Below are 16,230 nucleotides of genomic sequence, written 5' to 3'. Positions count from 1 at the left end.
AATCACAACTGCCAATAAAGTAGTTAAATATTGTTGAGCATTTGTCCCGCTCTAGGAATTGATGTTTGTCTGAACCTTGTTTGACGTATTTATGTGGGTGATCCTGGTCATTTGATGTGCACCACCCTGACTGAAGAATGGTGATAAACAATGCTAGTATCTTGAAAAGTGTATAAACAAACTTCATGTCATAAATAAACTTCATGACAGCTTCTGTACAGACCTACAGTCTTCCTAGAGGTTATCAATAATTCTTAAACATTTTTAAAAAATTGAGAAAAAAGACTGAAATACAAAAAGATGAACGAAAGTAAGATGAACACTTTTGACTTAAGGAACTGGAAACCTTGATAGGTTGTGTTTCTATTTTAAAAATTTCACTGAAAGAGTTTTATGGACCATCAGTGTCAGAGGATGGGGAAGTTTAGCCCCTCAGAACATGTGGGCGGGGCAGGAGCCCGAACAGGTCTGTTAAAGGGTTAATTCTGGACTGCAGGGACAGGAAGATGTTCACTTCTGTGAAACTGGAGGCCAAACCGCTTTAAGAAATTCAAGTTGAGTATCTTAAGGAATGCTGCGGTGTAGCATCAATGGATTAAAAGTGGTTTCATCCAGCATTTAAATGGGGTTGGTCTCCTAAACAAAAGGAAGGGGATTTTTCTCGGTAAGTCTTCTTACATTCCCAGTGAACCTGAAGTTTGACTCGTTTCTCTGGAACTTTGTTATGTTTACATGATTTTACGTTGCGCGTTCTGTTTTTAAGACGCATGTCGTGCGCATTTGTTGTTTTAAATCTGTCATATATTTAATAATATTTGGACTTTTTACGCCTTACAGTGTGATCATTCTGTTAAGAATCGCTGTTGCTATCTCTTAGTGTTTAACAGGACGTCTGCTCGTGTAAAGTTGCATTAATTTATTGTTTGCGTTAAGGACATTTAACTCTATAAAGTTTCTACTAACACCTATATTACACGTTCAAAATCTACTCGGATAAGATTTTCAGACGTTGATGCTTAAAGGGAAATCAAGAAAGAAAACTTTGCGCTCATACTTTTCCAAACTTGCATGACTTTATTTCTTGCATGATGCACACGAGGAGATTTTTGGCAGAGTGTTAAACATCACAGCTTTACGGGTATTTACACATTTTTAAACGTTTTTGTATTTGGCATAAAAACTAGGTGCTCACGTTATATATATATATATATATATATATATATATATATATATATATATATATATATATATATATATATATATATATAAGCATATTCTGTGTTAACTCCCCCTTAGGTGTCGTTTTGAGTACTGTAAATTATTAAAAAAATGTTTCTTATTTTTGATGACAATTTTTGTCAAGTTATCACTAAATTCACTGATGCTGGAATGTGTGTGTACTTTTCCCTCTAAGAAACAGCTTCCATCTGAAATTTGGTGTCGCTAGGGTTTCTGGGCCCCCGGTTGCCCTGGGCTCCCTTAGCTGAACCTTTTACGGTGTCCCTTGTAATGTGAATTTATGTGGCACTATTGTTTTCCATCGTCTAATCTGGTTACAGTGGCTTTTGGGAGAAAAGGAAATTCCTGCCATTCCCTAGGGAGGATTCACTTTCATCATTTTATCTGTCTGCATGCTTAGACGTGCTAGGTAAATTCTATGTTATGGATCAAATTCAGGCATGTACTAAACCTTGTTTATTCATGAGGGAAATTGCCTTCAACAAGTCAGATGTGCCGTGCAGAAATTATGTCTGTCCATCGAGACTTTAAATACTGGAATACAAAGACAAAGCTCATGAGCAACTGCCTACACTTTTCCATACACACAGCATAACCGATGAGTCACAACTCAAGGAAATAATTCTATTATAAACTAATTGGTTCTGCATGCACAAGTTTTACACTGATCTGGGAGCATGACTTAATGTTGCTACAATGCTAAGAAATGATTAAGGGTGCTGCAAAGAGTGCGTATCCCAGACCTGCCTGGACAGATAACCAATGCCAGGAGCTGTGTAGGCATGACTGAGCAGAGTTATCATGAGCTTTTTTTTGTTGTGTATTTGTCTATTAAACAATAACACATTCTTAGTAAAGACACTTTTGGAGCTTGGAGGTGCCTTGTTTTCACTTTAACATAAACTTTCCAGAGCAGAGATGAAAAGTCTGTGAACCCTCTCACTTCACTCATGAATCAAACTCCTTCTTCCATTTTATGCACCTGTAACTAAAGCTCAGTTGAAGGGACGCCTGCTTTATCTCATGGAAGGATGTTTGGCAAGCCTAACATCATGTCTACTGATGTGTGTGCACAATAAATATGCTTTGATAAAAACCTTATCACTGCTGAAGCACTGGAAGGGTTACGCTTTTTTCACACAGGCTTTATCAAAGGAATTGGCCTGGATCTTGGACGTTGACTGATATAAGACTCTTTTATGATCGTCTGTCTTGATTATTCAATCACTTTTCTGCTGATTCACCTTTGTTTGATTTTCTGTTCACAGAGGGGGTCAGCACTCCAGAAAAGACAGGAAAAATGAGATACGGTTTTTAGGCATTTCGACAGGCACACAACATATCCAGAGGAGATCTGAATCCATGGTAAGGTTTGGAAGCATGTCCTACAGCGACCCGACTCCACCCAGCCCCAGCAGGAACAGCGGCAGTACCTCTGGGGCGCAGTATGCTACTGCTGCGCTGGGCTTGGGCCTCATCGCTCTGGGGATAGTCATGATTATGTGGAGCGTGGAGCCGGCAGGGTCTGGAGGGAACAGCTCCAGACCCAGCATGGATCAGAATCAAGTTCGGGAGGCCTCGTCCGTGGCATTCGTCCTAGTAGGGGGAGGAGTGGCGCTTCTGCTGCTGTCTGTGTGTCTGAGCGTACGGAAGAAACAGAGGGCGGCCCGGGGACAGGAAGCCAGCGGTACACCTGCTAACACACAGGAGGAGGGGGCTAGGTGAGTAAATGCTGTTAAATACACACCCAGGTGCAGCCACATTCTTACACTTTATGATGGTAAATAGGCTAATGATGTGTCTGACTTTTTATTTAATTTTTTTTGTCCAATTAATGTTTTCAAAAACACATCAATTAAATAATTCACACATACAAGTGACTTGAATACACTTCATGATTTTTGGAAGATTTTAAATTAACATTAAATTAAATGAACATTCTTTTTTTATTTTATTACTTTATGATGTCATTTAGACCAATTTGGAGAATAAATATTTATTAAATATTTAAGCTTATTATTATTAACATTATTAAAATTTTACAAAAGTTATTTATTTGATCTCACAATTCTGACTTATTTTCACAAATGCAAGTTTATATCTCCTAGTTCGGACTTTATAACTCAACTTAACTCAAAAATTGTGAGTTTGACAATTCTGAGGAAAAAAAGCCAGAAGTCAGGGATACTCATGATTCTCAGACGAGAGGAAAAGAAACAATGACAAGTTGTTTTTGCTTATCAGAATTGTGAGAGATAATCTTGAAATTGCTCAAATAAACTCAAATTCACTTTTTTAAAATTATTTTATTCCGAGGCTTCAAAAATCATTCTAATGATTTTTTTTTTTTTTTTTTTTTTTTTTTTTTGCTCCAGAAAGATTTCTTATTATTCTGAATGTTGAAAACCGTTGGGTTGTTTTAAGTCATTGGGGTATATTTGTAGCAGTAGCCAAAAATACATTGTATGGGCCAAAATAAGAAGAATATTAATTAAAGATCATGTTCCGTGAAGATATTTTGTACATTTTCTTCCGTAAATATATTAAAACATTTTTTGATTAGTAATATGCTTGAAATCAAGGCAACTCTATGATAATGAGCTATGACGCTGTTGGGCAGCAACCAATCGGAGCGCAGAAGTCCACCGCTTGAGAGGATTCCAGAGAACGCAGCTCCGACCACATTAGTTCCCAAGCACAATGGAGGACAGGTTGATTATTGCCGTTTCCCGTTTGCAATGATCTATGATGTGTCCGTTTGCGTACAGGGACATAAAAAAATACATTAAAATTGATACGTGGACCAAGGTGTCTGAGATTGTTCATTTTTGTAGTCCCAGTTTACATTTAAACAAATTTCCCTGATAATACTTACATTAAGTAATGTTTATACTTGACTATATTTACTTAAGTAGCATTTTCAATGCAAGACTTTTACTTACATCAGAGTATTTTACAGTGCTTTCTACATTATTAGGTAAAGGATCTTAATACTTTGTCCACAACAATATTTAATGAGGTTAACTTATAACGTTACCCTCCTTGTGGTTAGTCTGCACGAGATCAACAAGCTTGTTTGCAGAGCGTCTGAGCGCTCACGAATCTTTCTGCAGCGTCGTGAGCAGAGTGGCAAGAGCGATTTTTGACGCTCTCGGCGCCGGAGGTGTGAACGCACAGTTATTCAGCTTTCAGATGATGTATAAATCTAAATTTCGAAAAATGTACCCTTATGGTTGGTTTTGAGGTCCAGAGTCATGTATGTAATTTTGAGGATTGTTTTTGTAACGTTTGTCTTTTAAGGGGTCATCGGATGCTACATGCACTTTTAGAAGTTGTTTGAACTGAAATGTGTTTTGGCAGTGTGTGTACACAACCACCCTATAGTGATAAAAATCCACCTTCTTTTATCTTCTAAAATGTTTACCCCTTTCTCAAATCGAGCCGTTCTCAGATGTCTGTGTGATGTCACAAAAACAGACCCAGATGATAGTTTGAGCTGCTGAAGATGCAGTGTATTACGTTTGTTTCTTAAGAGATTGCACCCCGATCACCTACAGAAAAAGTGAGTATAAGGTGTTAATAATAATAATAATAATAATGTGCTAATTCACAAGTTTCACACGATTGCGGCTGAAGTAAACAGTCCCTCAGAGAGCGGCTGGAAGAGAGGGGCGGGGTCAGCAGAGCTCATTAACATTTAAGGGAAACCGGCTTGCTCTGAAAAGAGCTGTTTTTGACAGAATAAAAAAAGGTGTTTTTTACAATATCACTGAGAATTTTTAACCAAACTTTGTTACGGATTTTTCATTAAGACCCTAAAGAATCACATCAGCTTGTGGAAAATGGGCATCCGATGACCCCTTTTAATCAGTTTAATGCATCCTTGCTGAATAAAAATATTAAGCATATATTAAGACTTACTGACCCCAAATGTTTTGAATGATAGTTTGAACAAAAATAAGCTGAATATGCTGTGTTTGGTTGTACATTTTTGCTTCTAGGATGGAACAACTAGCTCAAACCTACACTGTACCCACTTACGATGAGGTGGTAATGAGTGGCCAGTATCCCATCAGTCAGTCCTCAGAGCGACACAACAGCATCACCCAGCTGCCAGCCTATGAGGACCTAGAGGAAGATCAGCACACTGTGGTAGATGGATTTAGCCCAGCACGCAGACGTTCATCCCAAATCGACCCCAGCACTGGTGCAGGTGGCCGAAGAAACAGCCGGCCTGGGCGCAAGCTGATTCCCCTTAAAATTAGGCGCATGAAATCGGATAACCTGAGGAGGAAAAGCTTAAGCGATATCCAGCAGACTAACGTGTTCTCCATCGAACCCCTCACGCCTCCTCCACAGTATGATGAAAAGCTCCCTCCACTTCCTACAAACGCACACCAGTGAGGAAATCTGGAGGTTTATGCTAACCCTGCAGTGTGATGAAGTGTGACTACCTCTTTTACAAGTTACTACTGCACTGAACTTCATATTACTCCTCTGGAACGGATGTGCCACTATCAGCATCACAGAGGAGGCAGTAGTATGGAAAGGGGAGAGCCGTCGTTATGTCTTCCTGTGTTTCCTGAATATATCCTTGTAGCAAAAAAAAATTGTAATAAAAAAAAGTTGCAGCTGACTGGATTAAAACCGAACTGGATTTATGAAAGATGTTTACTGAACCACTGCTGATCTTTATATAAGATGGTCTTGTTTTTGCTGTTGAACTTGAAATTTGGCATCCAAGCTGTCTAGACCTTTGTTTCATAGGACGTCCACTATAATTTCAGAAGAGATGTGAAACTGTAAACTGTGAGTCACATCAGCACTATTGTGTTTTTTTGCACTAATATGTGTTTGTGTCTGGTGTGAGTGCATGTGATGTTTTTTTGTGTGTACATTTTCCAAGAACTTTGCTTTGGTTCTTGTGTTGGCTTTAACTTTCTGTGTTTTTAGTGACCTTGTCGTCGGACTGACAGACTGTGAGATCATCAGTATGTGTCTCTCCTCGTGGTTTACGACACAGAGAAGTTCTTTGACCCTGCAGCTGCCTTATATCACACTCTCACCACCAGACACAGAATTTCTTGTCTCCTTTTTCTCTAACTTGGATACACAAACACTCAGTCTTTTCTTCCCTTTATTTTTAACTTTTAATGTTGATTTGTGTGAAGACAACTGTGTTTCTGATTGGGCAGCTGTGGTATCTCCATGCTGTGAGGTTTGAAGCTCCCAGTCATCTGTCTGCACTTGCATTACTACTCTAAACACTCCAGGACTTTCACATTAAAACACACCTGTTGCTGGTTATTTATGAAATCAGTGTTTATGTTTCTGGAAATTTTGCTGACGCCTCTTCAGTTTAAGACTGACATGGATGGAAAAATGTTGCTAAATCTCATGTGCTATTTAATATATTTCTTCTGTTTTGGGGGGGGGGGGTTTGTTTTGCTGAATCTCATGTGCTATTTAATAGATTTCTTCTTTTTTTTAAAAAATGTTGCTGAATCTCATGTGCTATTTAATATATTTCTTCAATTTTTTTTCTCTATTTTGTTATGTTCTGTTTATAATTGTAAGCTAGAATGGAATGAGAAATAAAAACAATTTGACAAGTGGATCTCTTTGATTTGAAATATAAAAATATATGTATGTGTCATGAGGGATAATAATTATACTTAAAGAAATAAAGTGTTTGTGTACAGAGTAAATATGATCCTGTATTTCCTGTATTATGGAAAGATCTAAATGAATAAAAAATGTTAAAAAATACATATATGACTAATATAAATATTAGTCATTTTAGAAACGAAATTGTTTGATTTGTTTTGCATCTCTATTCATGAAGTGTGTTACCAAGGAAATAATAAAGATGTGACACAAGGAAGGATTTCATTTTGGATTATAAATTCTCTAAAAAATAGATTGTAAATTTCCATCCAGAACTGAAGTATTCAATTCACACCCTAGCCCTCATAAAGTGGATTGTGATTCATCTGGTGAAGGAGTCGGTTCAAATATTCATTCATTTTTGTTCACCAATTTGTTCAATGATTCTTGCTATAGGATGAGCGAGTCATTAGCTGTGTCCCAAAGTTCAGTGTACACATTTCAAAGACCAGTGCCTTTTCCAAATACCCACACTTGCTGTCTTGGCCACTTGAGAGCGCGTGCGCGCGACAGGAGGTAAGTGCGCAAGACTGTCCCAGTTCTTAAAGGTCCCGTTCTTCGTGATCCCATGTTTTAAACTTTAGTTAGTGTGCAATGTTGTTGTTAGAGTATAAATAATATCTGTAAAATTCTAAAGCTTAAAGTTCAATGCCAAGCGAGATATTTTATTCAACAGAATTCGCCTACAACTACCTGTTTGGACTACATCCCTCCAGTTCCTGCAGTAATGATGTCACTAAAACCATTTTTTTGACTAACCTCAGCCCACAGGAATACACAAAAAAGGGGGCGTGGTATTGTTGCGCTCCAATGGAGAAGAGGAAGAGTTGCGTTTGAAGAGTGCTTTTGTCGCCATGTCTTTCATATAGGATTCCAGTCACCTTTGTTTGGGCTTCCCAGGGACGCTGTGCAGTACAATTTGCTGAGTACAGCTTCCTCAATCTTAATCAGTTTAATGCCGGATTCGCACAAAGATTATTCTTGAAAGATGGAGCAGCTCCCTCTTTGTCTGGAGAAGGCGTTGTTTATGGACCACAAATGGTAAGTGTATTTTATTATTTAAGTTGGTGCATTTAACAGTTTCTGTAACTTATTACACAAAGGGCAATGCTGTTTAGCTTTGTTGTTAGGGCTGTACAAAAAAATCGAATGTGATTTTCATGCGCATCTTGTCAGTAAAAACGCTCCTGTGATTATACGTACATATCCAGCACATGCTTTCAGATCAGGATTGACAGGTTTTCAAAACAAATCCTGCCCACTTGCTTCTCAAAACTAGCCCAATCGCGTTTCCAGGAGGGCAGCCTGCGCTAAGCTGCTGTCGAATCACAACACAGGAAACGCTGGCACAGTCAGAACTTGTATTTCTGAAGGAGGGAGTTTAAAGAACAAGGAAGTCATTAGCCCGTTTTTATGACAGTGAAAACAGCGGTATACATATAGGTGAATTGTGTGAAAATACTGTGTTTTTTACACGCGAAACATGAACACATGTTATATTGCACACTGTAAACACAATCAAAGCTTCAAAAAAGAACGAAAAACGTGACATTTAAAAACGCCAAAAACGCAGTGCCCTTAATATACAGTAAATCCACAAATAGGCAAGTATGTGGTCTCAAATAGGTGTATCCCTTCGTGAATCATTTTGTGGAAATAAATCGTGAGACTTTTTGCCGATATCAAGAGAGGTCACGGAAACCTTTCCAGTGTAAATTGAATATTAATAAAATAATTAGATATTACATATAATTAGGTAGAAAAACAGTGTTTTTAAGTTTTATTAGTGCAATGATGAGTAGTGGTGATATGTATTTTGTATAACATTTGCTGCTGCTTATCACTTAATTAGAAGCACCACAAATTGAAATTATGTCATGTTATAGGGACTACTGAACATCCTATCTAGAAGGAAGTTGATTTTAAATTAAATTAAACCTAAATTAAAATAACGCTATGTAAACATTTGCATTTTTACAAAACTATAAGTGCGTCCCCATCAGGTAATGAAAAGTTCTACACACAATTGTGGTCTTCATGCTCACTTGAGCACTTGGGCCAAATACAGAAATACAAAGAGCGTGGGTATTTGGACAAGGTACAGCCAGGCCTCCGAAGAGCACGAAGGACGCCCCGCCCTCACAGGATTTCCTAATTGCAACAGCGCTCTGTTGCATCCAGGTCGCATAGCAGCGGTGTTAGAGCTGTGCTGACGGAGACTTAGGTCTCTGCAGAGCAAAAGTGGGCGTTTATCACCATATGGGTGTTTTGAAACTGCTGGGTGTTTATCCCCCTTACCCAACCCCACCCCTAAACCTAACGTCACTATTACATCAACTAATCAGGTATCATGGTGTAAAAACACCTTGATCTCGTAACTCCCATTACTTTCCTGCAGAGACCTATACTTGGGCTGACGAGAGGAAAACGTTTTACGTCATAATGGAGGAGACGGACGGTGATGTAGGCTTTGCTAAGACTGAGGCCAGGTAAATTACACTAGTTTGCTGCGTCCTTTGTCGGATTACAACTTTAAATGCAGGAATTTGCTTGGAGTTTACTTGAATAATGTAATGATACAGATGAAAAACTACAAAATACACACACACACACTCAAACAGCAGTTCAAATGCTGACTGATATCTTACAGAGGTGCGATTTTGTATAGTTTATTGTCTTGACCATGTGGATCATATGTAGACAGGTTTACAACCCGGATTTTGTAGGCAGTAAAAGCATAAAAATAACAACAATATTGTGAATAAAAACGTAAAAAAATAAAATAAAATAGAGCATAGTACAGCTCAATCTTCATTGGCAGCTGTCACATCTGAACAGTGCTCTGTTTGACTGGTCCGAGCCTTTGATATAGTTAGCATAATGTTAATATTCTAACAAAATGTTGATACTTTCATTTTCAGAATAATCAGAGGTGGACTGTAAGGAAGTACATCCATTAAGTATATTCGTACAAATATGAAGTACTAAGTTTTCTATTTTTTTTTTCTCCACAGGACAGTAGCACTACAAAAATATGGTCATTTGATGCATCATGCTACATAGCAGTATATTTAGTAGGCAACTTTAAATTTAATAACCTTGAACATATTCAGAAGAAAATGCAACAGACACAGTAGTGCAGCAGTAATATTAATGCAAAACCATCCTGACAAATTATTTTTTAGAATAATACTTTATACCTTTACTTTTACTCTCAATACCTTATATTAGAGCATTCAAGATAATAGTTTTACTTAAAGTTGCACTGTGTAATTTTTAGCTGCAATCTAGTGGTGAGGCTCAGTCCCCCGCTCACCCCTCCCTTTAGAGAAGTTACGGTGGCGGCAGGGCCGTCGCCAGAACAAACCAAATGGGGGGGCATTTAATTTTCATAGGGGGGCACACTTTTTTTAATGATCTGAGACAGACCATAACAACAACCCATATTAGGCTATAACTAAAATAGACCACAATAGTCTTGTTTTGTTCAATTATTCAAATAAAATACTTCACCGTATGATCTCAATGTCTCTACTACGGCGTGCGCACTATTGAACACTCGACATGGGAAGCAGAATGCTGCATCAGCTTTGACACTATATTCAAGCCAGTCACGAGTCTGATACCATGAAGACACAAAGGAGCGATTTTTATTATTATACAAGTGAGCAGGGTATCGCTCTAAAATGATCTGATTCGGTCCTTCATTTCCAAGATCATCAATGGCCTGCAGCTTTGGCCCAGTCACAGCCAGAGCAACGGCAATCACGTCATCACTAGTAGTAGGCCCATAGATACAGTCGGCATCTAGTCATAGCTGGGGGCGTGGCCGGCGTGGGGGAAAACCAGGGGGCAAGGAACTCGACCGGATGTTGAAGTCGGGTGGGGGCTGCCATCTTTTAGCAGAACTTCACTTGCGTTAGCATTCCCATTGACTCCCATTCATTTTGGCGTCACTTTGACAGCGAATAACTTTACATCTGAGGCGTTTAAAGACGCCGTTTGTCCATTATTTATTTCTAAAGATACACGACAATGTATAAAGGGCTCCATTACCTTCTATGTTACATTATGGCCCCGTATAAACAGTTTTTGTAAAAAATAGGCTAACGATTGCGTCATAACCACTCGTCTCTCTGTTGCATTACCGTACAGACAGGAGGAGAAGCTCGCAGGCAATTAACTTAATATGGCGTACTGGCGTTACATTTTAAAATACTATACAAAATAATTAATCAGAATACTTACTCCTGCTCACTCACGACAAAGAACTCCCCGCTCAAGCTCGCCGTCTCTGCAAGATTAACGATGGCAGTTTGCACGCACAGCCACTTAGAAGATTTGCATCTGTCAGACAGGTTGCTGACGTCCTCAAGCTTCGTTTGAGTCTGCGCGTCAGAAACGGAAGTGCTAAAAAACGCTAAAAATGGGCTTCACTTGTCTCAATTGAGTTCCAATGGGGTCGCTGTGTCCATTTCTTTTACTGTCTATGGGGAAAACACTGCGAGCATCGTGTGTATCTGAATGGCAAAATGCACGTATTGAGCACTCATTCCCAGAGACACGTAGTACAATTGTAGTCTCTTTTAACTTTAATATTCATATACACTAGTCCATATCGATATTTGATTCATTTTACAGCCCTAATATAGATGTATTCATTCAAAAATAGCCAAATCCCGTGACGTTCTGCTTTATACAGCAAACTCTATTTTTGACTGCGATTCAATCGTTTCGCAAACACAGACGGGGTGAATTTATGAATGAAAGTGTAAAAGTTCTGACACAAAACTAAGTTGTTACGTGTCCACGCTTTTTTAAGTGGGTTTATGTTCCACACTAGGCTAACGTTACATAGTTTTGCTTAAGGTAGAATGATAAGGCTAATTATATATGCATTCCACTTTCTGAAACAACCTTACACAGTTTTGATAACGTTAATAATGAACACGATGTTAATATAGCCTGCCTGTGATGAATGCCGACTGCACACACACACATGCTTAGTCTTGGGATTCCACAACTTCCCTTGATCATCCTCACAATTTATTGCTTGTAGCCATTTTGTAATCCTTTCCGGCTCTGTATGTTTATTAGGAAGGTTGTAGAACTTAAATTCATAATTTGTTAGTTTATTGGAGGTACAGAAAACAACACAGCAACTCTTCGGCGTGATTGTCCCGTTTATTTCAATTGTCGCCAAGGCAATGTTTTCCCCCACGGGCTAAATTCACATCACGTGACGGGGCGTTCCCGGGGGCGTTCCCAGACCAACCGTCTGTATCTATTCATAATTAGACCCGCTGCTCTGTCTACGCTGTGAACTTGTGTCTCATTAGACAATAAATTCTCCAATCCTACCATTTCATTAGCTCCAGAGTCGTCTCCACACACGTTGGTGTTGGTCAAAGTCGTCTTTTTCACCGACGAATCTTTAAACCACTTTCTTATATCCATACTGTAGCTTTTCTGTACAAAACCGCCAAAAATTTATTCTGAGATCGCATGCAATGTGCAGCTCAGCTGCGCAAAGGAATTGCGTATAAACAATACAATACTGTATGCTTAACTAAATGAATTGCATGATTTATATATACATATACATATACTTACAAACAAACTGCATATTGTAATTTGAAATAATAAAACTACTAACACAAAAATAACATATTGAGAGGTCTGCTGCTGGAGACTTGCCATTGGCTGTTGTATTTGAATAATTAATGAGGTAGGTCTTTGCAAGGTTTGGGTGCTGTTTTGGGATGTTTTAACAGTCATTTATGAATATAATTATATTTAAAATTATGTTCTGTGTAATAATGCGTTGAATAATGAATTGTCTGAATCATTTCTGAAGGTAATGTGCTATGCATTTCTAGTGTTACCGTTGTAGTGATTACTGTTCCTGTGAGTCAAGTTCTGCTGAAACATAGTGAGTATCGCAATGATCTTAAATCAAGAACATCTAATATCAAAAGTCTAATGCAAGTTTGGCTAATTGTTCTGTGCGTTACGTTTAGGGGGGCACTAAAAGTCATTTGGGGGGGCACTGCCCCCCAATGCCCCCCCTTGACGACGGGCCTGGGTGGCGGACACAGGTAAAGTTGTCGGTAAAGACAGCAGAGAACAATGAGATTTCTTTACAAAAGTAAATCAAGGAATTATATTATATTATTTCCTTAATTATTCAATAAATAATTCCATGTATGTAGATCAATCTAAGATGTATAGCTCAATCTAAGGTAATAAAAACATAACGGGTTTGTAATTTTCCTTTTTGGGTGAACTATCCCTTTAGCTAAGGTTTTAAATATGACTAGTAGTTTTTCCCAATGTGGTATTAGTAGTTACTAAAAGTAGTTTACTAAAGTACCTCAATATTTCTTCTACTGATTACTCTTCTCTCCTCTGGAGTTTAATGTCCTCCCTCCATCAGCTTCCACTCACTCCCTCGACTGTCCCAGGACGCTTGCAATCCTAGGCAGAGCAAATAAACCATGCCTGGTAATAACAACAGCACAATGTAACTTGCTTACTTTATATTTTATAAGTCTTTCCCCAGCATGCAAAAACATTTTCTCCAAAATAGTACTAAAACAAGAGAAAATGGAAACACTTTTAAAAAATATAATGACAGGTTTGCAATCTTGACATTCTAAAATATGACACGACAGGACATGCATACAAAATACTGAAGTGCTAAAGTTTGGTTAAAATCTGTGGTTAAAACATTTGTAGACATCTCTTGCATGACAGCACTAAAAAAAAAAAAAAAAAAAAAAAAAAAAAAAAAAAAAACAACAACAAAGGAAAATACTATTGCCTTATATAGTTGTTGTCTAATTGTTGTGGGCTTTATATATATATAAAAAAACACCATGGGTTTTAAAACTTTTCTAGTTAAATTTCAGTGTGAATTCCCCCATATAACTCTCCCCTGCCTTTGAATAAATACCGTTGTCAAGAACTGAACACTTCAGTTTGGGCAGCCTTCATTGCGTGCTGTGACGCAATCACACTTCAAATGCACACTCCATCCATGCACTTCAGTTTGGGACACAACTACTGAGTCATTCACTCAACCGATTCGATCAGTGAAAGGCATATCCCTTCAGTAGGTTCAACCAATCAAATGCTCCTTCAGAACTGTATTCGAATGCTATTGGTTAAGCTGTATCCAGGCGGGAATGCTCGATTTGGATGTAGATTGGTATAAATATACTATAGATCTACTGTTTAACCATAAAACCTGCTGCTTTAAGACCTCGCAAGTAAGTGAATTACAGATTTTCTGAACTGCCAGTAAACTACCATGCCAACAACACGCACATTTAGCAATGTTGCTATTCATTTCTTTTAATTTCAGCATTAACTAACTTTTATTTTACAGGGATTGTGCTGCAGATATTCAATAACAAAGTAATGTAAGTCGGTTAGTAATCTGATTTTATACTTAGACCATACATAGACATATACATAGGGTTTAAATGCTGAACACACATGCTACTATTAATAGATTTGAGAATAGAAGTAATTCAACAGTGACTTTCACCCGCATCACTGTTTTATTCAGATCTTATGATAATCTCTCTAACCCTAATTTTGGGCTTGCATTACCACAACTGAGGTGCCCTTGAGCAAGGAACACAACCCCCAACAGCGCTACAGCATAAATGGCTGCCCACTGCTCTGTGTGTGTGTGTGTGTGTGTGTGTGTGTTCACTAGTGTGTGTGCACTTTGGATGGGTTAAATGCAGAGCACAAATTCTGAGTATGGGTCACCATACTTGGCTGTATGTCAGGTCACTTTGTGTGTTGTTTGACAGATGTTTTGCCAATCACCAATTTATGTTATTTTTAATTATTTCTTTTTGCTAAGGCTAAAAGAAGGTTGTGCACAAGCTAAGCAATTGCCTTGGAGATTTTTTAAATAATTGTCTTTTATTCAGAATGATTCGATTAAAAGTGTCTCAATATTTTTATACTCAAACTCGATCCTTATACTTGATATGTATTTTTTTCTTAGATATTGTTTTGGATATTTTTATATAAATTGGCTTTGCAGTACCGAGTGGAGCTGCTTCATTGTTGACAAATTATAAAAGACATTTCCGGCAGTGGATTTTATGTCTTTTAGTTTTTTCATATAAAGTATCTCATTACTATTTCGGGTGAAAACTTACTGAAAGGTGCACGAGTAAGATATTGTGAGCAGTGCTTGAGTGAACTGAATGAAACGAACTAAATTGCGAACAAATTCAGACCTTTGCGTAAATCTGTTCACCAGATCAGAAGAGTGATTTATTTTCAAATCTGGCATCATTAGTTCTGGTTCTAAACAGCATATAGAAATATTATCATTAAAAATTGTTCTCATATTGGTATATGGTAATCTCCATTGCCAGAGACGTATTTATCAGTAATATTTTAGTGGTCCAAACGATACTTCACTCTGGTTCATGCTCAAGTAAAACTGATCAAGTGACACCACTGGTGTTACAGCTAAAGTCCAGAAAAGCAAAGAAGGACATTCTTTGCTTTTCTGGACTTTAGCTGTAACACCAGTGGTTCAAGAAAGCTGCTGTCATCTGTAATATGTCATTCATCCAGTAGGTGGCAGTGCATTCATACCAGAGCAATACAGTGTACTGTGACGCACCATATTCAGTTTTAATCCGTTTTCCTGTCAGAAACAAATGGCATTGTGTATCTCAGTCTCCCAGCCCCAGAAAGTACCCCGTTAAATGAAAAAAGAACAGAAAGGAACGGGGGAGGAAATGGAAGACAGTACTGCATTGTGGCATATTCAACACTGTGGGTAGAATGTTTTGTCCTCTTTACGTACTGTCCCATTTTTTAGCGTTAGCTCACTTGTTTAAGCGTGTGTGTGTGTGTGTGTGTGTGTGTGTGTGTGTGTGTGTGAGGTCATACTGTGAGATATGAGCTGCCGTGGGGAATTCAGACACACTGACCAACACTGTGGGCAGTGGAAGACAAAATCTCTCTCTCTGCCTTTCTCTCTCTTTCTGTAAGTCTCAGAGGAGCATAAAGAGCTGTTGTAAGTACTTTAATGTGCTCAGCATGATTGCAAGTGAGGAAAACCACACACAAGCTCAGAGAGTGAGTTACAGCTTTGATTTAGTCGGAGGAAACACCAAGATACTGGTTATAGAAGTAAATGTTCAAACATTTAATGTTTATTCCTGTATTCATACAGTACCTGCATATAGAAAACAGTACACTATTAATTAGTGCTTTTTATTAAAACGTGTTTGTGTGTGTGTGTAGCAAAGGAGCTTGTAATGTTACAAAATATATGTAGCT

General features: G+C 38.2%; 1 protein-coding gene across 1 annotated transcript; it reads left to right on the top strand.

Moving 5' to 3' along the window:
* The first annotated feature begins 491 nt into the window (after positions 1 to 491).
* LOC113078404 (transmembrane protein 51-like) lies at positions 492 to 6,667 on the top strand. Its single transcript, XM_026250738.1, has 3 exons — positions 492 to 664; positions 2,508 to 2,960; positions 5,241 to 6,667. The coding sequence occupies exons 2-3, from the start codon at positions 2,602 to 2,604 to the stop codon at positions 5,641 to 5,643; spliced, it is 762 nt and encodes a 253-aa protein (XP_026106523.1). The 5' UTR covers positions 492 to 664; positions 2,508 to 2,601; the 3' UTR covers positions 5,644 to 6,667.
* The last annotated feature ends 9,563 nt before the right edge of the window (positions 6,668 to 16,230 follow it).

The sequence above is a fragment of the Carassius auratus genome, unplaced genomic scaffold (genome assembly GCF_003368295.1).
Source record: "Carassius auratus strain Wakin unplaced genomic scaffold, ASM336829v1 scaf_tig00025657, whole genome shotgun sequence".
Classification (NCBI taxonomy): Eukaryota; Metazoa; Chordata; class Actinopteri; order Cypriniformes; family Cyprinidae; genus Carassius; species Carassius auratus.
Note: the sequence above shows the minus strand (reverse complement) of the source record. Positions and strands in the feature narration are given on the sequence as shown.

What these genes read in the sequence shown, in the direction of transcription:
- LOC113078404 (XM_026250738.1), top strand. Translation starts at nt 2,602, where the DNA reads ATGGTAAGGTTTGGAAGCATGTCCTACAGCGACCCGACTCCACCCAGC. An exon ending in ACACAGGAGGAGGGGGCTAG is followed by an intron (nt 2,961 to 5,240) that starts GTGAGTAAATGC and finishes TTTTGCTTCTAG; the next exon opens with GATGGAACAACTAGCTCAAA.